General features: G+C 47.9%; 1 protein-coding gene across 1 annotated transcript in view; it reads right to left on the reverse strand.

The window, feature by feature from the left end:
• Positions 1 to 428: 428 nt before the first annotated feature.
• Positions 429 to 25,896, reverse strand: part of aldh8a1 (aldehyde dehydrogenase 8 family, member A1) — a 37,362-nt gene continuing 11,894 nt past the window's right edge. Inside the window, exons 4-7 of the mRNA XM_036976416.1 lie at positions 17,482 to 17,631; positions 17,024 to 17,280; positions 16,206 to 16,367; positions 429 to 1,008 (exon numbers count right to left, since the gene is read on the reverse strand). Of these exons, the coding sequence (XP_036832311.1) occupies positions 556 to 1,008; positions 16,206 to 16,367; positions 17,024 to 17,280; positions 17,482 to 17,631 (1,022 nt within the window). The 3' untranslated portion in view covers positions 429 to 555. The remainder of the gene's footprint in view (positions 1,009 to 16,205; positions 16,368 to 17,023; positions 17,281 to 17,481; positions 17,632 to 25,896) is intronic.

Consider the following 25,896-nt stretch of genomic DNA (forward strand, 5'->3'; position numbering starts at 1 on the left):
CCTAATCCTAACTTCTAACCCTAATGCCTAACCCTAACTCCTAACTTCTAGCCCCTAACTCCTAGCCCCTAACTCCTAGCCCTAATGCCTAACTCCTAGCACCTAACCCCTAGCCCCTAACTCCTAACCCTAATGCCTAACCCTAACTCCTAAACCTAACTCCTAACCCTAACACCTAACCCCTAATCCTAACTTCTAACCCTAATGCCTAACCCTAACTCCTAACCCTAACTCCTAGCCCCTAACTCCTAGCCCCTAACTCCTAACTCTAATGCCTAACCCTAATTGTAACTCTAAGCCTAAACCTAACTTCTAACCCTAATTGTAACTCTAATGCCTAACCCTAACTCCTAGCCCCTAACTCCTAGCCCCTAACTCCTAGCCCCTAACTCTAATGCCTAACCCTAATTGTAACTCTAAGCCTAAACCTAACCCCTAAGTGTAAAATAGCCATTGTCCTCGTGGGGACGTGGCAAATGTTAATTTGGGGATCATGAGGAAAGAACAACAAGACCACACACACACACCAACAGAAACATTTTCCCCTCCATCCTCTCAGTGTTTAACAGTGATGGTCTTCACCTCCGTAAAGAAGTGATAGCTATCCCTCCCTCCTTCCCTCCCCACCCCTGAGTTCTTCATGCCTCCGAACGGTAGGTTCAGGTCTCTGACCAGCCAACAGTTGGTCCAGACAAGCCCTGCCTCTAACCTCCTCGCCACCCGGTGCACTCGCCCGACATCACGCGTCCACACAGTCGCCGCCAGGCCATAGCGTACCCCGTTGCCCTTAGCGACAGCATCGTCTTCACCGTCGAAGGGGTTGACGCAGACGACGGGGCCGAAGATCTCGTCCTGCATCACACGGGACGACTCAGCTACGCCGGCGATGACGGTGGGACGCATGAAGTAGCCGCTGGTGTTACATTGCGGGAGCACCAGCGGGTCCTCGCCCTCCCCACACAGCACCGTGGCACCCTCCGACCGAGCCAGGGTCACGAAGCTACGTACCTGGATGGGGGAGGGACAGGTTAGACAGGTGTATATGTTAATATAACCATAACACAGACCAGGGTCAGGAAGCTACGTACCTGGATGGGGGAGGGACAGGTTAGACAGGTGTATATGTTAATATAACCATAACACAGACCAGGGTCACGAAGCTACGTACCTGGATGGGGGAGGGACAGGTTAGACAGGTGTATATGTTAATATAACCATAACACAGACCAGGGTCAGGAAGCTACGTACCTAGATGGGGGAGGGACAGGTTAGACAGGTGTATATGTTAATATAACCATAACACAGACCAGGGTCACGAAGCTACGTACCTGGATGGGGGAGGGACAGGTTAGACAGGTGTATATGTTAATATAACCATAACACAGACCAGGGTCAGGAAGCTACGTACCTGGAGGGACAGGTTAGACAGGTGTATATGTTAATATAACCATAACACAGACCAGGGTCAGGAAGCTACGTACCTGGATGGACAGGTTAGACAGGTGTATATGTTAATATAACCATAACACAGACCAGGGTCAGGAAGCTACGTACCTGGAGGGACAGGTTAGACAGGTGTATATGTTAATATAACCATAACACAGACCAGGGTCACGAAGCTACGTACCTGGATGGGGGAGGGACAGGTTAGACAGGTGTATATGTTAATATAACCATAACACAGACCAGGGTCAGGAAGCTACGTACCTGGATGGGGGAGGGACAGGTTAGACAGGTGTATCTGTTAATATAACCATAACACAGACCAGGGTCACGAAGCTACGTACCTGGATGGGGGAGGGACAGGTTAGACAGGTGTATATGTTAATATAACCATAACACAGACCAGGGTCAGGAAGCTACGTACCTGGAGGGACAGGTTAGACAGGTGTATATGTTAATATAACCATAACACAGACCAGGGTCAGGAAGCTACGTACCTGGATGGGGGAGGGACAGGTTAGACAGGTGTATATGTTAATATAACCATAACACAGACCAGGGTCAGGAAGCTACGTACCTGGATGGGGGAGGGACAGGTTAGACAGGTGTATATGTTAATATAACCATAACACAGACCAGGGTCAGGAAGCTACGTACCTGGATGGGGGAGGGACAGGTTAGACAGGTGTATATGTTAATATAACCATAACACAGACCAGGGTCAGGAAGCTACGTACCTGGATGGGGGAGGGACAGGTTAGACAGGTGTATATGTTAATACAACCATAACACAGACCAGGGTCAGGAAGGTACGTACCTGGATGGACAGGTTAGACAGGTGTATATGTTAATATAACCATAACACAGACCAGGGTCAGGAAGCTACGTACCTGGAGGGGGGAGGGACAGGTTAGACAGGTGTATATGTTAATATAACCATAACACAGACCAGGGTCAAGAAGCTACGTACCTAGATGGGGGAGGGACAGGTTAGACAGGTGTATATGTTAATATAACCATAACACAGACCAGGGTCACGAAGCTACGTACCTGGAGGGGGGAGGGACAGGTTAGACAGGTGTATATGTTAATATAACCATAACACAGACCAGGGTCACGAAGCTACGTACCTGGAGGGACAGGTTAGACAGGTGTATATGTTAATATAACCATAACACAGACCAGGGTCACGAAGCTACGTACCTGGATGGGGGAGGGACAGGTTAGACAGGTGTATATGTTAATATAACCATAACACAGACCAGGGTCAGGAAGCTACGTACCTGGAGGGACAGGTTAGACAGGTGTATATGTTAATATAACCATAACACAGACCAGGGTCACGAAGCTACGTACCTGGAGGGACAGGTTAGACAGGTGTATATGTTAATATAACCATAACACAGACCAGGGTCACGAAGCTACGTACCTGGATGGGGGAGGGACAGGTTAGACAGGTGTATATGTTAATATAACCATAACACAGACCAGGGTCACGAAGCTACGTACCTGGATGGGGGAGGGACAGGTTAGACAGGTGTATATGTTAATATAACCATAACACAGACCAGGGTCAGGAAGCTACGTACCTGGATGGGGGAGGGACAGGTTAGACAGGTGTATATGTTAATATAACCATAACACAGACCAGGGTCAGGAAGCTACGTACCTGGATGGGGGAGGGACAGGTTAGACAGGTGTATATGTTAATATAACCATAACACAGACCAGGGTCAGGAAGCTACGTACCTGGATGGGGGAGGGACAGGTTAGACAGGTGTATATGTTAATATAACCATAACACAGACCAGGGTCAGGAAGCTACGTACCTGGATGGGGGAGGGACAGGTTAGACAGGTGTATATGTTAATATAACCATAACACAGACCAGGGTCACGAAGCTACGTACCTGGATGGGGGAGGGACAGGTTAGACAGGTGTATATGTTAATATAACCATAACACAGACCAGGGTCAGGAAGCTACGTACCTAGATGGGGGAGGGACAGGTTAGACAGGTGTATATGTTAATATAACCATAACACAGACCAGGGTCACGAAGCTACGTACCTGGAGGGGGGAGGGACAGGTTAGACAGGTGTATATGTTAATATAACCATAACACAGACCAGGGTCACGAAGCTACGTACCTGGAGGGACAGGTTAGACAGGTGTATATGTTAATATAACCATAACACAGACAAGGGTCAGGAAGCTACGTACCTGGATGGGGGAGGGACAGGTTAGACAGGTGTATATGTTAATATAACCATAACACAGACCAGGGTCAGGAAGCTACGTACCTGGATGGGGGAGGGACAGGTTAGACAGGTGTATATGTTAATATAACCATAACACAGACCAGGGTCAGGAAGCTACGTACCTGGATGGGGGAGGGACAGGTTAGACAGGTGTATATGTTAATATAACCATAACACAGACCAGGGTCAGGAAGCTACGTACCTGGATGGGGGAGGGACAGGTTAGACAGGTGTATATGTTAATATAACCATAACACAGACCAGGGTCACGAAGCTACGTACCTGGAGGGACAGGTGTATATGTTAATATAACCATAACACAGACCAGGGTCAGGAAGCTACGTACCTGGATGGGGGAGGGACAGGTTAGACAGGTGTATATGTTAATATAACCATAACACAGACCAGGGTCAGGAAGCTACGTACCTGGATGGGGGAGGGACAGGTTAGACAGGTGTATATGTTAATACAACCATAACACAGACCAGGGTCAGGAAGCTACGTACCTGGATGGGGGAGGGACAGGTTAGACAGGTGTATATGTTAATACAACCATAACACAGACCAGGGTCACGAAGCTACGTACCTGGATGGGGGAGGGACAGGTTAGACAGGTGTATATGTTAATATAACCATAACACAGACCAGGGTCAGGAAGCTACGTACCTGGATGGGGGAGGGACAGGTTAGACAGGTGTATATGTTAATATAACCATAACACAGACCAGGGTCAGGAAGCTACGTACCTGGATGGGGGAGGGACAGGTTAGACAGGTGTATATGTTAATATAACCATAACACAGACCAGGGTCAGGAAGCTACGTACCTGGAGGGACAGGTTAGACAGGTGTATATGTTAATATAACCATAACACAGACCAGGGTCAGGAAGCTACGTACCTGGATGGGGGAGGGACAGGTTAGACAGGTGTATATGTTAATATAACCATAACACAGACCAGGGTCAGGAAGGTACGTACCTGGAGGGACAGGTTAGACAGGTGTATATGTTAATACAACCATAACACAGACCAGGGTCAGGAAGGTACGTACCTGGAGGGACAGGTTAGACAGGTGTATATGTTAATATAACCATAACACAGACCAGGGTCAGGAAGCTACGTACCTGGATGGGGGAGGGACAGGTTAGACAGGTGTATATGTTAATACAACCATAACACAGACCAGGGTCAGGAAGCTACGTACCTGGATGGGGGAGGGACAGGTTAGACAGGTGTATATGTTAATATAACCATAACACAGACCAGGGTCAGGAAGCTACGTACCTGGATGGGGGAGGGACAGGTTAGACAGGTGTATATGTTAATACAACCATAACACAGACCAGGGTCAGGAAGCTACGTACCTGGATGGGGGAGGGACAGGTTAGACAGGTGTATATGTTAATATAACCATAACACAGACCAGGGTCACGAAGCTACGTACCTGGAGGGACAGGTTAGACAGGTGTATATGTTAATACAACCATAACACAGACCAGGGTCAGGAAGGTACGTACCTGGAGGGACAGGTTAGACAGGTGTATATGTTAATATAACCATAACACAGACCAGGGTCAGGAAGCTACGTACCTGGATGGGGGAGGGACAGGTTAGACAGGTGTATATGTTAATATAACCATAACACAGACCAGGGTCAGGAAGCTACGTACCTGGATGGGGGAAGGGGACAGGTTAGACAGGTGTATATGTTAATATAACCATAACACAGACCAGGGTCAGGAAGCTACGTACCTGGAGGGACAGGTTAGACAGGTGTATATGTTAATACAACCATAACACAGACCAGGGTCAGGAAGCTACGTACCTGGATGGGGGAGGGACAGGTTAGACAGGTGTATATGTTAATATAACCATAACACAGACCAGGGTCAGGAAGCTACGTACCTGGATGGGGGAGGGACAGGTTAGACAGGTGTATATGTTAATATAACCATAACACAGACCAGGGTCAGGAAGCTACGTACCTGGATGGGGGAGGGACAGGTTAGACAGGTGTATATGTTAATACAACCATAACACAGACCAGGGTCAGGAAGCTACGTACCTGGATGGGGGAGGGACAGGTTAGACAGGTGTATCTGTTAATATAACCATAACACAGACCAGGGTCACGAAGCTACGTACCTGGAGGGACAGGTTAGACAGGTGTATATGTTAATATAACCATAACACAGACCAGGGTCAGGAAGGTACGTACCTGGAGGGACAGGTTAGACAGGTGTATATGTTAATATAACCATAACACAGACCAGGGTCAGGAAGCTACGTACCTGGATGGGGGAGGGACAGGTTAGACAGGTGTATATGTTAATATAACCATAACACAGACCAGGGTCAGGAAGCTACGTACCTGGATGGGGGAGGGACAGGTTAGACAGGTGTATATGTTAATATAACCATAACACAGACCAGGGTCAGGAAGCTACGTACCTGGATGGGGGAGGGACAGGTTAGACAGGTGTATATGTTAATACAACCATAACACAGACCAGGGTCAGGAAGGTACGTACCTGGAGGGACAGGTTAGACAGGTGTATATGTTAATATAACCATAACACAGACTAGGGTCAGGAAGCTACGTACCTGGATGGGGGAGGGACAGGTTAGACAGGTGTATATGTTAATATAACCATAACACAGACCAGGGTCAGGAAGCTACGCACCTGGAGGGACAGGTTAGACAGGTGTATATGTTAATATAACCATAACACAGACCAGGGTCAGGAAGCTACGTACCTGGATGGGGGAGGGACAGGTTAGACAGGTGTATATGTTAATATAACCATAACACAGACCAGGGTCAGGGAGGTACGTACCTGGAGGGACAGGTTAGACAGGTGTATATGTTAATATAACCATAACACAGACCAGGGTCAGGAAGCTACGTACCTGGATGGGGGAGGGACAGGTTAGACAGGTGTATATGTTAATACAACCATAACACAGACCAGGGTCAGGAAGCTACGTACCTGGAGGGACAGGTTAGACAGGTGTATATGTTAATACAACCATAACACAGACCAGGGTCAGGAAGGTACGTACCTGGAGGGACAGGTTAGACAGGTGTATATGTTAATATAACCATAACACAGACCAGGGTCAGGAAGCTACGCACCTGGAGGGACAGGTTAGACAGGTGTATATGTTAATATAACCATAACACAGACCAGGGTCAGGAAGCTACGTACCTGGAGGGACAGGTTAGACAGGTGTATATGTTAATATAACCATAACACAGACCAGGGTCACGAAGCTACGTACCTGGAGGGACAGGTTAGACAGGTGTATATGTTAATATAACCATAACACAGACCAGGGTCAGGAAGCTACGTACCTGGATGGGGGAGGGACAGGTTAGACAGGTGTATATGTTAATATAACCATAACACAGACCAGGGTCAGGAAGCTACGTACCTGGAGGGACAGGTTAGACAGGTGTATATGTTAATATAACCATAACACAGACCAGGGTCAGGAAGCTACGCACCTGGAGGGACAGGTTAGACAGGTGTATATGTTAATACAACCATAACACAGACCAGGGTCAGGAAGCTACGTACCTGGAGGGACAGGTTAGACAGGTGTATATGTTAATATAACCATAACACAGACTAGGGTCAGGAAGCTACGTACCTGGATGGGGGAGGGACAGGTTAGACAGGTGTATATGTTAATATAACCATAACACAGACCAGGGTCAGGAAGCTACGCACCTGGAGGGACAGGTTAGACAGGTGTATATGTTAATATAACCATAACACAGACCAGGGTCAGGAAGCTACGTACCTGGATGGGGGAGGGACAGGTTAGACAGGTGTATATGTTAATATAACCATAACACAGACCAGGGTCAGGAAGGTACGTACCTGGAGGGACAGGTTAGACAGGTGTATATGTTAATATAACCATAACACAGACCAGGGTCAGGAAGCTACGTACCTGGATGGGGGAGGGACAGGTTAGACAGGTGTATATGTTAATACAACCATAACACAGACCAGGGTCAGGAAGCTACGTACCTGGAGGGACAGGTTAGACAGGTGTATATGTTAATACAACCATAACACAGACCAGGGTCAGGAAGGTACGTACCTGGAGGGACAGGTTAGACAGGTGTATATGTTAATATAACCATAACACAGACCAGGGTCAGGAAGCTACGCACCTGGAGGGACAGGTTAGACAGGTGTATATGTTAATATAACCATAACACAGACCAGGGTCAGGAAGCTACGTACCTGGAGGGACAGGTTAGACAGGTGTATATGTTAATATAACCATAACACAGACCAGGGTCACGAAGCTACGTACCTGGAGGGACAGGTTAGACAGGTGTATATGTTAATATAACCATAACACAGACCAGGGTCAGGAAGCTACGTACCTGGATGGGGGAGGGACAGGTTAGACAGGTGTATATGTTAATATAACCATAACACAGACCAGGGTCACGAAGCTACGCACCTGGAGGGACAGGTTAGACAGGTGTATATGTTAATATAACCATAACACAGACCAGGGTCAGGAAGCTACGTACCTGGAGGGACAGGTTAGACAGGTGTATATGTTAATATAACCATAAAACAGACCAGGGTCAGGAAGCTACGTACCTGGATGGGGGAGGGACAGGTTAGACAGGTGTATATGTTAATATGACCATAACACAGACCAGGGTCAGGAAGCTACGTACCTGGATGGGGGAGGGACAGGTTAGACAGGTGTATATGTTAATATAACCATAACACAGACCAGGGTCAGGAAGCTACGTACCTGGAGGGACAGGTTAGACAGGTGTATATGTTAATACAACCATAACACAGACCAGGGTCAGGAAGGTACGTACCTGGAGGGACAGGTTAGACAGGTGTATATGTTAATATAACCATAACACAGACCAGGGTCAGGAAGCTACGTACCTGGATGGGGGAGGGACAGGTTAGACAGGTGTATATGTTAATATAACCATAACACAGACCAGGGTCAGGAAGCTACGTACCTGGATGGGGGAGGGACAGGTTAGACAGGTGTATATGTTAATATAACCATAACACAGACCAGGGTCAGGAAGCTACGTACCTGGATGGGGGAGGGACAGGTTAGACAGGTGTATATGTTAATATAACCATAACACAGACCAGGGTCAGGAAGCTACGTACCTGGATGGGGGAGGGACAGGTTAGACAGGTGTATATGTTAATATAACCATAACACAGACCAGGGTCACGAAGCTACGTACCTGGATGGGGGAGGGACAGGTTAGACAGGTGTATATGTTAATACAACCATAACACAGACCAGGGTCACGAAGCTACGTACCTGGATGGGGGAGGGACAGGTTAGACAGGTGTATATGTTAATATAACCATAACACAGACCAGGGTCAGGAAGCTACGTACCTGGATGGGGGAGGGACAGGTTAGACAGGTGTATATGTTAATATAACCATAACACAGACCAGGGTCAGGAAGCTACGTACCTGGATGGGGGAGGGACAGGTTAGACAGGTGTATATGTTAATATAACCATAACACAGACCAGGGTCAGGAAGCTACGTACCTGGATGGGGGAGGGACAGGTTAGACAGGTGTATATGTTAATATAACCATAACACAGACCAGGGTCACGAAGCTACGTACCTGTAGGGACAGGTTAGACAGGTGTATATGTTAATACAACCATAACACAGACCAGGGTCAGGAAGGTACGTACCTGGAGGGACAGGTTAGACAGGTGTATATGTTAATATAACCATAACACAGACCAGGGTCAGGAAGCTACGTACCTGGATGGGGGAGGGACAGGTTAGACAGGTGTATATGTTAATATAACCATAACACAGACCAGGGTCAGGAAGCTACGTACCTGGATGGGGGAGGGACAGGTTAGACAGGTGTATATGTTAATATAACCATAACACAGACCAGGGTCAGGAAGCTACGCACCTGGAGGGACAGGTTAGACAGGTGTATATGTTAATACAACCATAACACAGACCATGGTCAGGAAGGTACGTACCTGGAGGGACAGGTTAGACAGGTGTATATGTTAATACAACCATAACACAGACCAGGGTCAGGAAGGTACGTACCTGGAGGGACAGGTTAGACAGGTGTATATGTTAATACAACCATAACACAGACCAGGGTCAGGAAGCTACGTACCTGGATGGGGGAGGGACAGGTTAGACAGGTGTATATGTTAATATAACCATAACACAGACCACGGTCAGGAAGCTACGTACCTGGATGGGGGAGGGACAGGTTAGACAGGTGTATATGTTAATATAACCATAACACAGACCAGGGTCAGGAAGCTACGTACCTGGATGGGGGAGGGACAGGTTAGACAGGTGTATATGTTAATATAACCATTACACACAGACCAGGGTCAGGAAGCTACGCACCTGGAGGGACAGGTTAGACAGGTGTATATGTTAATATAACCATAACACAGACCAGGGTCAGGAAGCTACGTACCTGGATGGGGGAGGGACAGGTTAGACAGGTGTATATGTTAATATAACCATAACACAGACCAGGGTCAGGAAGCTACGTACCTGGATGGGGGAGGGACAGGTTAGACAGGTGTATATGTTAATACAACCATAGCACAGACCAGGGTCAGGAAGCTACGTACCTGGATGGGGGAGGGACAGGTTAGACAGGTGTATATGTTAATATAACCATAACACAGACCAGGGTCAGGAAGCTACGTACCTGGATGGGGGAGGGACAGGTTAGACAGGTGTATATGTTAATATAACCATAACACAGACCAGGGTCACGAAGCTACGTACCTGGAGGGACAGGTTAGACAGGTGTATATGTTAATATAACCATAACACAGACCAGGGTCAGGAAGCTACGTACCTGGATGGGGGAGGGACAGGTTAGACAGGTGTATATGTTAATATAACCATAACACAGACCAGGGTCAGGAAGCTACGTACCTGGATGGGGGAAGGGGACAGGTTAGACAGGTGTATATGTTAATATAACCATAACACAGACCAGGGTCAGGAAGCTACGTACCTGGATGGGGGAGGGACAGGTTAGACAGGTGTATCTGTTAATATAACCATAACACAGACCAGGGTCAGGAAGCTACGTACCTGGATGGGGGAGGGACAGGTTAGACAGGTGTATATGTTAATATAACCATAACACAGACCAGGGTCCGGAAGCTACGTACCTGGAGGGACAGGTTAGACAGGTGTATATGTTAATATAACCATAACACAGACCAGGGTCCGGAAGCTACGTACCTGGAGGGACAGGTTAGACAAGTGTATATGTTAATATAACCATAACACAGACCAGGGTCAGGAAGCTACGTACCTGGATGGGGGAGGGACAGGTTAGACAGGTGTATATGTTAATATAACCATAACACAGACCAGGGTCAGGAAGCTACGTACCTGGATGGGGGAGGGACAGGTTAGACAGGTGTATATGTTAATATAACCATAACACAGACCAGGGTCCGGAAGCTACGTACCTGGATGGGGGAGGGACAGGTTAGACAGGTGTATATGTTAATATAACCATAACACAGACCAGGGTCAGGAAGCTACGTACCTGGATGGGGGAGGGACAGGTTAGACAGGTGTATATGTTAATATAACCATAACACAGACCAGGGTCAGGAAGCTACGTACCTGGAGGGACAGGTTAGACAGGTGTATATGTTAATATAACCATAACACAGACCAGGGTCAGGAAGCTACGTACCTGGAGGGACAGGTTAGACAGGTGTATATGTTAATATAACCATAACACAGACCAGGGTCAGGAAGCTACGTACCTGGATGGGGGAGGGACAGGTTAGACAGGTGTATCTGTTAATATAACCATAACACAGACCAGGGTCAGGAAGCTACGTACCTGGATGGGGGAGGGACAGGTTAGACAGGTGTATATGTTAATATAACCATAACACAGACCAGGGTCAGGAAGCTACGTACCTGGATGGGGGAGGGACAGGTTAGACAGGTGTATATGTTAATATAACCATAACACAGACCAGGGTCAGGAAGCTACGTACCTGGAGGGACAGGTTAGACAGGTGTATATGTTAATATAACCATAACACAGACCAGGGTCCGGAAGCTACGTACCTGGATGGGGGAGGGACAGGTTAGACAGGTGTATATGTTAATACAACCATAACACAGACCAGGGTCACGAAGCTACGTACCTGGATGGGGGAGGGACAGGTTAGACAGGTGTATATGTTAATATAACCATAACACAGACCAGGGTCAGGAAGCTACGTACCTGGATGGGGGAGGGACAGGTTAGACAGGTGTATATGTTAATATAACCATAACACAGACCAGGGTCAGGAAGCTACGTACCTGGAGGGACAGGTTAGACAGGTGTATATGTTAATACAACCATAACACAGACCAGGGTCAGGAAGCTACGTACCTGGAGGGACAGGTTAGACAGGTGTATATGTTAATATAACCATAACACAGACCAGGGTCCGGAAGCTACGTACCTGGATGGGGGAGGGACAGGTTAGACAGGTGTATATGTTAATATGACCATAACACAGACCAGGGTCAGGAAGCTACGTACCTGGATGGGGGAGGGACAGGTTAGACAGGTGTATATGTTAATACAACCATAACACAGACCAGGGTCACGAAGCTACGTACCTGGATGGGGGAGGGACAGGTTAGACAGGTGTATATGTTAATATAACCATAACACAGACCAGGGTCAGGAAGCTACGTACCTGGATGGGGGAGGGACAGGTTAGACAGGTGTATATGTTAATATAACATTGTAGAATAATATTGAAAACATCAAAACTATGAAATTACACATATGGAATCATGTAGTAACCAACAAAGTGTTAAACAAATCAAAATATATTTCATATTTGAGATTCTTCAAAGTAGCCACCCTGTGCCTTGATGACAGCTTTGCACAGTCTAGGCATTATCTCAACCAGTTTCATGAGGTAGTCACCTGGAATGCATTTCAATTAACAAATGTGCCTTGTTAACTTTTTTAGGATAGGGGGCAGCATTCAGAATTTTGGATAAAAGGCGTGCCCAAAGTAAACTGCCTGCTACTCAGGCCCAGAAGCTAGGATATGCAAACTCCAAAGTTTCCAAAACTGTTAAAATCATGTCTGTGAGTATAACAGAACTGATATGGCAGGCGAAAATCTGAGGAAAATCCCATCCAGGAAGTGCCATTATTTTGAAATGGCTGTTTTTCCAATGAAAGCCTATTCACCATTTAATGGGATAGGACCCAGATTCCGTTCCCTATGGCTTCCACCAGTTGTGAACAGTCTTTAGACATTGTTTCAGGCATTTTATTATGAAAAATGAGGGAGAATGACCACACTGAGTGGACCCTGGGATGTCCCCAGAGCTGTTTTCTGCACGCGACCGAGCCTTTCTTATTTTTCTTTTATATTGATGACGTTCGGTTGAGATATTATAGATTATTTAGGCTAAAAACATTCTAAACATCGTTTGACATGTTTCTACGAACTTTACGGATAGTATTTGGAATTTTCGTCTGCCTCGTGTGACCGCATTTGAGCCATTGGATTACTGAACAAAACAAGCCAACAAAATTGAGGTTTTTGGATATAAAGAGGGACTTTATGGAACAAAACAAACATTTATTGTGTAACTGGGAGTCTTGTGAGTGCAACCATACAAATATCATCAAAGGTAAGTGATTAATTTTATTTCTATTTCTGACTTTTGTGACTAATCTACTTGGCTGCTAACTGTTTGTAATGTTTTGTGTGCTGAGCGCTGTTCTAAGATAATCACATGGTTTGCTTTCGCCGTAAAGCCTTTTTGAAATCTGACACAGCGGCTGGATTAACAAGAAGTTAAGCTTTATTTTGATGTATTGCACTTGTGATTTCATGAAAGTTAAATATTTATAATAATTTAATTTGAATTTGGCGCTCTGCTATTTCACCGGAAGTTAAATTAAAAGTTCATTTGTGTAATTTCTTTCCTTCTTAATGCGTTTGAGCCAATCAGTTGTGTTGTGACAAGGTAGGGGTGGTATACAGGAGATAGTCCTATTTGGTAAAAGACCAAGTCCATATTATGGCAAGAACAGCTCAAATAAGCAAAGAGAAACGACAGTCCATCATTACTTTAAGACATGAAGGTCAGTCAATCCGGAAAATTTCAAGAAAAACACTGGAATGAGTAGGTGTGTCCAAACTTTTGACTGGTACTGTATATATATATATATATATATATATGACCACTGATTGGCCAGCTCATCCCCCTCTAGACCATTGATTGGCTAGCTCATCCTCCTATAGACCACTGATTGGCCAGCTTATTTCTCTCAATTTCGGGAACAAATTTAAATACACAGAGATAGCGTGACAAGATCCTGAGGCGAGGCCCTTTCTCGTGCCATTCATCCACCACCATCAACTCATGTTTCAGCATGATAATGCACAGCCCCATGTCACAAGGATCTGTACACAATTCCTAGAATCTGAAAATGTCCCAGTTCTTCCATGGCCTGCATTCTCACCAGACATGTCACCCATTGAGCATGTTTGGGATGCTCTGGATTGATGTGTACAACAGTGCGTTCCAGTTCCCGCCAATATCCAGCAACTTCACACATCCATTGAAGAGGAGTGGTACAACATTACACAGGCCACAATCAACAGCCTGATCACCTCTGTGTGAAGGAGATGTGTCGTGCTGCATGAGGCAAATTATGATCTGTATTCCCAGTCATGTGAAATCAATAGATTAGGGCCTAATACATTTTTTCCCAATTGACTGATTTCCTTCCGTGAAGTATGTAGATAATGATTTTTTAATAACATGATCTTGGAGAACTAACAACCACTAGAATAAAATCCAGACAGTCAGGGAGAAGTAACGTCATGGCATTGGGCCATTGATTTTGGTTATAATGTTTGAGTCACTCAGATAGCATAAGAACACAGCAATAGCCATGGCAGAAGGAGCTTTAAAGTAACTGTTCAGTGTTTCCAGATTCATATTAAATGCATACCTTATAATCACTTACAATATTAGTCAAATAACAACAGAATGGTGTGGGCGTATATACCGGTCATTAAAAATATGAATACAAGTAGACCGCTGATTGGCCAGCTCATCCTCCTCTAGACCACTGATTGGCCAGCTCATCCTCCTCTAGTAGACCGCTGATTGGCCAGCTCATCCCCCTCTAGACCGCTGATTGGCCAGCTCATCCCCCTCTAGACCACTGATTGGCCAGCTCATCCCCCTCTAGACCATTGATTGGCTAGCTCATCCCCTTCTAGACCGCTGATTGGCCAGCTCATCCCCCTCTAGACCACTGATTGGCCAGCTCATCCTTCTCTAGACCGCTGATTGGCCAGCTCATCCTCCTCTAGACCACTGATTGGCCAGCTCATCCCCCTCTAGACCACTGATTGGCCAGCTCATCCTCATATAGACCGCTGATTGGCCAGCTCGTCCCTGTCTAGACCACTGATTGGCCAGCTCATCCCCCTCTAGACCACTGATTGGCCAGCTCATCCCTGTCTAGACCACTGATTGGCCAGCTCATCCTCATATAGACCGCTGATTGGCCAGCTCGTCCTCCTCTAGTAGACCGCTGATTGGCCAGCTCATCCCCCTCTAGACCACTGATTGGCCAGCTCATCCCCCTCTAGACCACTGATTGGCCAGCTCATCCCTGTCTAGACCACTGATTGGCCAGCTCATCCTCATATAGACCGCTGATTGGCCAGCTCGTCCCTGTCTAGACCACTGATTGGCCAGCTCATCCCCCTCTAGACCACTGATTGGCCAGCTCATCCCTGTCTAGACCACTGATTGGCCAGCTCATCCTCATATAGACCGCTGATTGGCCAGCTCGTCCTCCTCAGAAGTATGACATCGTACTCTAGGAAATAGACAGCATTTTTTCAAAACGGTCTGTTTGAGATACAAGATTGAGGTGGGATTGTTGAAGTATTTTGTTCTTTAATTTATGCTTTGGCCACAAATACGAGTATAGGATGAGTCAACAACATTATTTGGGTAACAGAGTTAACAGAATATTCACTTTTAAAAGTTACTTTAAAACCACACATTTTCTCTCTGCCCAAGGGGAAAATGTGTGGAATTGCAGGAAATTAGTTTTAAATTAGTTTTAAGGTCCAAATCAGCCATTTTTTTCCCTTCTCAATGTCAAAACATTTCTGGGTAATAATTAACTACCTTACTGTGATTGTTTTCAATTAAAATGGTCAAAAAGAAACAGAAATGTTTCTTAGCAAAGAACAAGGCTTCTGCCAGGACTGTAACTTAGTGGGGAGAGGAAAACTGAAAACTAGCTGCTACTGGCAGACAGGTTTGGTCCTCCATCTTATTGGTGATGTCACAAGGCAGGCCAAAACTCCATCCCACCAGAAACGAAATCCTAGGGGAAACACTGTTAATACCCTGTATATTATGTGACGTCATACCTTCTCCAGGTGTTCCCTGCTGACAAGAGCTCCGTTATTGTTGTCGGGGTCGGAGGGAGCACCAGTTTTCCATTTCCGCGCGGCCGCCACAAACCTCTTCAGGAACTCTGGGTAAATACTCCTCTCTACGTAGATCCTACTGGTGCACAGACAGATCTCACCCTGGGGAGGAGGAGGAGGAAGAGGAGGAGGAAGAGGAAGAGGAAGAGGAAGAGGAGGAGGATGAGGAGGATGAGGAAGAGGAGGAGGAGGAGGAGGAAGAGGAGGAGGAGGGTCACCTTACTGTCAGCTAGCAAAAATGTGAGAAATGTCACCACCATGTGGCCAACACATGAACTTGCAACATCTGTTATAGAGGGTCATTCAGAAGGGTTTCATGTATAAAACGGTCATGAACACAGCCGATATGATTCCTCATTCTACATGATAGAGAACATGACACTTCTACCAATGCATTTATTTTATCTAAGCATTCTATAATGTTTCATCATCTCACTCAACTGCAAACTCAATATTCCACGATTGGCCAGACTTTTATTTTTTACCTTTATTTAACTAGGCAAGTCAGTTAAGAACAAATTCTGATGATGCTCTCGTACTATTGGCCCATCCATCCTGAGTCCCCCTTTTACCCTATTGGCTCACCCTGAGTCCCCCACTTACCCTATTGGCTCACCCTGAGTCCCCCTCTTACCCTATTGGCCCATCCTGAGTACCCCTCTTACCCTATTGGCCCATCCTGAGTACCCCTCTTACCCTATTGGCTCATCCTGAGTCCCTCTCTCACTCTATTGACCTATCCTGAGTCTTACTCTCACCTGATTGGAGAAGGAGGATCGTACGGTGGTGGTGACAGCTTGGTCTAGGTCAGCGTCTGAGAAGACGATGGCGGGATTCTTCCCGCCCAGCTCCAGGCTCAGCTTCTTACAGAACGGAGCCGAGCGCTCTGTGATCCGCTGGGCCGTCGCCGTGGAGCCCGTGAAACTGACCAATGGGACGTCAGGGTGGCCCACGAGAGCATCGCCTGCCCGCGGGCCGGTGCCGAACACCATGTTGACCACACCCGGAGGAAACCCTGGGGGGAGAGGGAGGGGAGAAGAGGAGAAGAGGAGAAGAGGAGAGGAGGAGAATAGGAGAGGAGAAGGGATGGAAAAGAGAGAGAGAAATGGGGAGAGAAAGAGGAGTTTGCTTTCACCAGTCTAGTTTTTCACCAGTGTCATTGCTGATTAGTTGAAATGAAGTGAGGTGTGTTGCATTGTGGGTAGCGTAGTCCTACCGGCCTCCTCCAGTAGTTTGCACATCATCCAGGCGGTTACCGAGGTCATCTCGCTGGGCTTAGCAACCACCGTGTTGCCCGTAGCAACAGCCGGAGCGATCTTCCAGGTGAGCAGGTATAGAGGCAGGTTCCAGGGACTGATCAGACCAGCTACACACACACACACACACACAGAGAGAATCAGAAAGAATTGGTCAGTTAATAAAACCACCCCTATATAAACCTAGTAGTAGAGACCTTCACTCTCTATCTGTGTCTCAAATGGCACCCTATTCCCTTCATAGTGCACTACTGTTGACCAGGGCTCTATGGCACCCTATTCCCTTCATAGTGCACTACTGTTGACCAGGGCTCTATGGTACCCTATTCCCTTCATAGTGCACTACTGTTGACCAGGGCTCTATGGTACCCTATTCCCTTCATAGTGCACTACTGTTGACCAGGGCTCTATGGTACCCTATTCCCTTCATAGTGCACTACTGTTGACCAGGGCTCTATGGTACCCTATTCCCTTCATAGTGCACTACTGTTGACCAGGGCTCTATGGCACCCTATTCCCTTCATAGTGCACTACTGTTGACCAGGGCTCTATGGTACCCTATTCCCTTCATAGTGCACTACTGTTGACCAGGGCTCTATGGTACCCTATTCCCTTCATAGTGCACTACTGTTGACCAGGGTCTATGGTACCCTATTCCCTTCATAGTGCACTACTGTTGACCAGGGCTCTATGGTACCCTATTCCCTTCATAGTGCACTACTGTTGACCAGGGCTCTATGGTACCCTATTCCCTTCATAGTGCACTACTGTTGACCAGGGCTCTATGGTACCCTATTCCCTATATAGTGCACTACTGTTGACCAGAGCTCTATGGCACCCTATTCCCTTCATATTGCACTACTGTTGACCAGGGCTCTATGGTACCCTATTCCCTTCATAGTGCACTACTGTTGACCAGGGCTCTATGGTACCCTATTCCCTTCATAGTGCACTACTGTTGACCAGGGCTCTATGGTACCCTATTCCCTTCATAGTGCACTACTGCCTTCCTGAAGACAAACAATGTATACGAAATGCTTCAGTCTGGTTTTAGACCCCATCATAGCACTGAGACTGTACTTGTGAAGGTGGTAAATGACCTTTTAATGGCATCAGACCGAGGCTGTCATGTACTGTCATGTTGTGTCTTGTCTCTGTCCTTTCCCTTCACCCTGTCTCCCTCTGCTGGTCGTTGTTAGGTTACCTTTTCTCCCCATCTTTCCCCCAGCTGTGCCTTATCTCCTCCTAACCACCTCGTTACCCCTTTTCCCACCTGTTCCCTTTTTCCCTCTGATTAGGTCCCTATATCTCTCTCTGTTTCTGCTCCTGTCCTTGTCGGATTTTTGTTTGTTGTGTTTCATGCCTGAGCCAGACTATCGTCATGTTTGCTGTAACCTTGTCCTGTCCTGTCGGAATCTGCCGGTCTATCTGAGCCTACCTATGTTTGGTTATTAAAGAAGCTCTGTTTAAGTTAGTTCGCTTTTGGGTCCTCATTCACTCACCGTAACAGAAGAATCCGACCAAGAATGGACCCAGCGACTTCGGATCCTCTCCACTCAGCCGTCGGGATCCAGGGAGCGATGCTAGGCAGACACGAGCAGGAATTGTCTGCTGCTCGACATGCCGTTGAGACCCTGGCCACCCAAGTCTCCAACCTCACAGAACAGGTTCACCATCTCCGCCTCGATCCACCGGCCACTTCCAGGGCTTTCGAATCTCCGGAGCCCAGAATCAATAACCCGCCGTGTTACTCTGGGGAGCCCACTGAATGCCGCTCGTTCCTCACCCAGTGTGATATTGTGTTTTCTCTCCAGCCCTACACTTTCTCCAGGAGCACTGCTCGTGTCGCCTACGTCATATCTCTCCTTACTGGACGGGCTCGTGAGTGGGGCACGGCAATCTGGGAGGCAAGGGCTGAGTGTACTAACCAGTATCAGGACTTTAAGGAGGAGATGATACGGGTTTTTGATCGATCTGTTTTTGGGGAGGAGGCTTCCAGGGCCCTGTCTTCCCTATGTCAAGGCAATCGATCCATAACAGACTACTCTATTGAGTTTCGCACTCTTGCTGCCTCCAGTGGCTGGAACGAGCCGGCTTTGCTCGCTCGTTTTCTGGAGGGTCTCCGCGCAGAGGTAAAGGATGAGATTCTCTCCCGGGAGGTTCCTTCCAGCGTGGATTCCTTGATTGAACTCGCTATTCGCATTGAGCGACGGGTTGATCTTCGTCACCGAGCTCGTGGAAAGGAGCTCGCGTTCTCCGTTGCCCCCCTCTCCGCATCACTACCATCTTCCTCTGCCGGCTCGGGTGCTGAGCCCATGCAGCTGGGAGGTATCCGCATCTCGACTAAGGAGAGGGAACGGAGAATCACCAACCGCCTCTGTCTCTATTGCGGTTCCGCTGGTCATTTTGTCACTTCATGTCCAGTAAAAGGCCAGAGCTCATCAGTAAGCGGAGGGCTACTGGTGAGCGCTACTACTCCTGTCTCTCCTTCAAGATCCTGCACTACCTTGTCGGTCCATCTACGCTGGACCGGTTCGTCAGCTTCCTGCAGTGCCTTAATAGACTCTGGGGCGGAGGGCTGTTTTATGGACGAGACCTGGGCTCGGGAACATGACATTCCTCTCAGACAGTTAAAGGAGCCCACGGCCTTGTTCGCCCTGGATGGTAGTCCTCTCCCCAGGATTCAGCGTGAGACGCTACCTTTAACCCTCACTGTCTCTGGTAATCATAGTGAAACCATTTCTTTTTTGATTTTTCGTTCACCTTTTACACCTGTTGTTTTGGGTCATCCCTGGCTAGTTTGTCATAATCCTTCCATTAATTGGTCTAGTAATTCTATCCTCTCCTGGAACGTCTCTTGTCATGTGAAATGTTTAATGTCTGCTATCCCTCCTGTTTCCTCTGTCTCTTCTTCACAGGAGGAGCCTGGTGATTTGACAGGGGTGCCGGAGGAATATCACGATCTGCGCACGGTGTTCAGTCGGTCCAGGGCCACCTCTCTTCCTCCACACCGGTCGTATGATTGTAGTATTGATCTCCTTCCGGGAACCACCCCCCCCCCGGGGTAGACTATACTCTCTGTCGGCTCCCGAACGTAAGGCTCTCGAAGATTATTTGTCTGTAGCTCTTGACGCCGGTACCATAGTCCCCTCCTCCTCTCCCGCCGGAGCGGGGTTTTTTTTTGTCAAGAAGAAGGACGGGTCTCTGCGCCCCTGCATAGATTATCGAGGGCTGAATGACATAACAGTGAAGAATCGTTATCCGCTTCCTCTTATGTCTTCAGCCTTCGAGATCCTGCAGGGAGCCAGGTTTTTCACTAAGTTGGACCTTCGTAACGCTTACCATCTCGTGCGCATCAGGGAGGGGGACGAGTGGAAGACGGCGTTTAACACTCCGTTAGGGCACTTTGAATACCGGGTTCTTCCTTTCGGCCTCGCTAACGCTCCAGCTGTCTTTCAGGCATTAGTCAATGATGTCCTGAGAGACATGCTGAACATCTTTGTTTTCGTTTACCTTGACGACATCCTGATTTTTTCACCGTCACTCCAGATTCATGTTCAGCACGTTCGACGTGTCCTCCAGCGCCTTTTAGAGAATTGTCTTTTTGTGAAGGCTGAGAAGTGCTCTTTTCATGCCTCCTCCGTCACATTTCTCGGTTCTGTTATTTCCGCTGAAGGCATTAAGATGGATCCCGCTAAGGTCCAAGCTGTCATTGATTGGCCCGCCCCTAAGTCACGCGTCGAGCTGCAGCGCTTTCTCGGCTTCGCGAACTTCTATCGTCGTTTCATCCGTAATTTCGGTCAGGTGGCAGCTCCTCTCACAGCCCTTACTTCTGTCAAGACGTGCTTTAAGTGGTCCGTTTCCGCCCAGGGAGCTTTTGATCTCCTCAAGAATCGTTTTACATCCGCTCCTATCCTTGTTACACCTGACGCCTCTAGACAGTTCGTTGTCGAGGTTGACGCGTCAGAGGTGGGCGTGGGAGCCATTCTTTCTCAGCGCTCCCTCTCTGACGACAAGGTCCACCCATGCGCGTATTTTTCTCATCGCCTGTCACCGTCGGAACGTAACTATGATGTGGGAAACCGCGAACTGCTCGCCATCCGGTTAGCCCTAGGCGAATGGCGACAGTGGTTGGAGGGGGCGACCGTTCCTTTTGTCGTTTGGACTGACCATAGGAACCTTGAGTACATCCGTTCTGCCAAACGACTTAATGCGCGTCAGGCGCGTTGGGCGCTGTTTTTCGCTCGTTTCGAGTTCGTGATTTCTTATCGTCCGGGCTCTAAGAACACCAAGCCTGATGCTTTATCTCGTCTCTTCAGTTCTTCAGTAGCCTCCACTGACCCCGAGGGGATTCTCCCTGAGGGGCGTGTTGTCGGGTTGACTGTCTGGGGAATTGAGAGGCAGGTAAAGCAAGCGCTCACTCACACTCCGTCGCCGCGCGCTTGTCCTAGGAACCTTCTTTTCGTTCCCGTTCCTACTCGTCTGGCCGTTCTTCAGTGGGCTCACTCTGCCAAGTTAGCCGGCCACCCTGGCGTTCGGGGTACGCTTGCTTCCATTCGCCAGCGTTTTTGGTGGCCCACCCGGGAGCATGACACGCGTCGTTTCGTGGCTGCTTGTTCGGTCTGCGCGCAGACTAAGTCCGGTAACTCCCCTCCTGCCGGCCGTCTCAGGCCGCTTCCCATTCCCTCTCGACCGTGGTCTCACATCGCCTTAGATTTTGTCACCGGACTGCCTTCGTCAGCGGGGAAGACTGTTATTCTTACGGTTGTCGATAGGTTCTCTAAGGCGGCTCATTTCATTCCCCTTGCTAAGCTTCCTTCTGCTAAAGAGACGGCACAAATCATCATCGAGAATGTTTTCAGAATTCATGGCCTTCCGTCAGACGTCGTTTCGGACAGAGGTCCGCAATTCACGTCTCAATTTTGGAGGGAGTTTTGCCGTTTGATTGGGTCTTCCGTCAGTCTCTCTTCCGGCTTTCACCCCCAGTCTAACGGTCAAGCAGAACGGGCCAATCAGACTATTGGTCGCATCTTACGCAGTCTTTCTTTTCGCAACCCTGCGTCTTGGTCAGAACAGCTCCCCTGGGCAGAGTACGCCCACAACTCGCTTCCTTCGTCTGCGACCGGGCTATCTCCTTTTCAGAGTAGCCTCGGGTACCAGCCTCCGCTGTTCTCATCTCAGTTCGCCGAGTCCAGCGTCCCCTCCGCTCAGGCTTTTGTCCAACGTTGCGAGCGCACCTGGAAGAGGGTCAGGTCTGCACTTTGCCGTTATAGGACGCAGACTGTGAGGGCTGCTAATAAGCGTAGAACTAAGAGTCCTAGATATTGTCGCGGTCAGAGAGTTTGGCTCTCCACTCAGAACCTTCCCCTTAAGACGGCTTCTCGCAAGTTGACCCCGCGGTTCATTGGTCCGTTCCGTATTTCTCGGGTCATTAATCCTGTCGCAGTTCGACTTCTTCTTCCGCGATACCTTCGTCGCGTCCACCCGGTCTTCCATGTCTCCTGCATCAAGCCCGTCCTTCGCGCCCCCGCTCGTCTTCCCCCCCCCCCCCCCCATCCTTGTCGAGGGCGCACCCATCTACAGGGTCCGTAGAATTTTGGACATGCGTCCTCGGGGCCGTGGTCACCAGTACCTCGTAAATTGGGAGGGGTACGGTCCTGAGGAGAGGAGTTGGGTTCCCTCTCGGGACGTGCTGGACCGTGCGCTGATCGAGGATTTCCTCCGTTGCCGCCAGGTTTCCTCCTCGAGTGCGCCAGGAGGCGCTCGGTGAGTGGGGGGGTACTGTCATGTACTGTCATGTTGTGTCTTGTCTCTGTCCTTTCCCTTCACCCTGTCTCCCTCTGCTGGTCGTTGTTAGGTTACCTTTTCTCCCCATCTTTCCCCCAGCTGTGCCTTATCTCCTCCTAACCACCTCGTTACCCCTTTTCCCACCTGTTCCCTTTTTCCCTCTGATTAGGTCCCTATATCTCTCTCTGTTTCTGCTCCTGTCCTTGTCGGATTCTTGTTTGTTGTGTTTCATGCCTGAGCCAGACTATCGTCATGTTTGCTGTAACCTTGTCCTGTCCTGTCGGAATCTGCCGGTCTATCTGAGCCTACCTATGTTTGGTTATTAAAGAAGCTCTGTTTAAGTTAGTTCGCTTTTGGGTCCTCATTCACTCACCGTAACAGAGGCTCTGCATCTGTCCTCGTGCTCCTAGACCTTAGTGCTGCTTTTGATACCATCGATCACCACATTCTTTTGGAGAGATTGGAAACTCAAATTGGTCTACACGGACAAGTTCTGGCCTAGTTTAGTTATTTTCTGTCGGAAAGATATCAGTTTGTCTCTGTGGATTATTTGTCCTCTGACAAATCAACTGTAAATTTCGGTGTTCCTCAAGGTTCCGTTTTAGGACCACTATTATTTTCACTATATATTTTACCTCTTGGGGATGTCATTCGAAAACATAATGTTAACTTTCACTGCTATGCGGATGACACACAGCTGTACATTTCAATGAAACATGGTGAAGCCCCAAAATTGCCCTCGCTAGAAGCCTGTGTTTCAGACATAAGGAAGTGGATGGCTGCAAACTTTCTACTTTTAAACTCGGACAAAACAGAGATGCTTGTTCTAGGTCCCAAGAAACAAAGAGATCTTCTGTTGAATCTGACAATTAATCTTAATGGTTGTACAGTCGTCTCAAATAAATCTGTGAAGGACCTCGGCGTTACTCTGGACCCTGATCTCTCTTTTGAAGAACATATCAAGACCATTTCAAGGACAGCTTTTTTCCATCTACGTAACATTGCAAAAATCAGAAACTTTCTGTCCAAAAATGATGCAGAAAAATTAATCCATGCTTTTGTCACATCTAGGTTAGACTACCGTAATGCTCTACTTTCCGGCTACCCGGATAAAGCACTAAATAAACTTCAGTTAGTGCTAAATACGGCTGCTAGAATCCTGACTAGAACCAAAAAATTTGATCATATTACTCCAGTGCTAGCCTCGCTACACTGGCTTCCTGTCAAAGCAAGGGCTGATTTCAAGGTTTTACTGCTAACCTACAAAGCATTACATGGGCTTGCTCCTACCTATCTCTCTGATTTGGTCCTGCAGTACATACCTACACGTACGCTACGGTCACAAGATGCAGTCCTAATTGTCCCTAGAATTTCTAAGCAAACAGCTGGAGTCAGGGCTTTCTTCTATAGAGCTCCATTATTATGGAACGGTCTGCCTACCCATGTCAGAGACGCAAACTCGGTCTCAACCTTTAAGTCCTTACTGAAGACTCATCTCTTCAGTGGGTCATATGATTGAGTGTAGTCTGGCCCAGGAGTGGGAAGGTGAACGGAAAGGCTCTGGAGCAACGAACCGCCCTTGATGTCTCTGCCTGGCCGGTTCCCCTCTTTCCACTGGGATTCTCTGCCTCTAACCCTATTACAGGGGCTGAGTCACTGGCTTACTGGGGCTCTCTCATACCGTCCCTGGAGGGGGTGCGTCACCTGAGTGGGTTGATTCACTGATGTGGTCATCCTGTCTGGGTTGGCGCCCTCCCCTTGGGTTGTGCCGTGGCGGAGATCTTTGTGGGCTATACTCAGCCTTGTCTCAGGATGGTAAGTTGGTGGTTGAAGATATCCCTCTAGTGGTGTGGGCGCTGTGCTTTGGCAAAGTGGGTGGGGTTATATCCTTCCTGTTTGGCCCTGTCCGGGGGTGTCCTCGGATGGGGCCACAGTGTCTCCTGACCCCTCCTGTCTCAGCCTCCAGTATTTATGCTGCAGTAGTTTATGTGTCTGGGGCTAGGGTCAGTTTGTTATATCTGGAGTACTTCTCCTGTCCTATTCGGTGTCCTGTGTGAATTTAAGTGTGCTCTCTCTAATTCTCTCTTTCTCTCTCTCGGAGGACCTGAGCCCTAGGACCATGCCTCAGGACTACCTGACATGATGACTCCTTGCTGTCCCCAGTCCACCTGGCCGTGCTGCTGCTCCAGTTTCAACTGTTCAGCCTTATTATTATTCGACCATGCTGGTCATTTATGAACATTTGAACATCTTGGCCATGTTCTGTTATAATCTCCACCCGGCACAGCCAGAAGAGGACTGGCCACCCCACATAGGTTTTTGGCCTTTCTAGGGAGTTTTTCCTAGCCACCGTGCTTCTACACCTGCATTGCTTGCTGTTTGGGGTTTTAGGCTGTGTTTCTGTACAGCACTTTGAGATATCAGCTGATGTACGAAGGGCTATATAAATACATTTGATTTGATACTGTTGACCAGGGCTCATAGGGTTCTGGTCTAAAGTAGTGCACCTATATAGGGAATAGGGTGCCATTTGAGATATTCCCTGACTGCAATACCCATAACAAACAAGGCTCCTCTAACCTATAAAC

The sequence above is a fragment of the Oncorhynchus mykiss genome, chromosome 4 (assembly GCF_013265735.2).
Source record: "Oncorhynchus mykiss isolate Arlee chromosome 4, USDA_OmykA_1.1, whole genome shotgun sequence".
Taxonomy (NCBI): domain Eukaryota; kingdom Metazoa; phylum Chordata; class Actinopteri; order Salmoniformes; family Salmonidae; genus Oncorhynchus; species Oncorhynchus mykiss.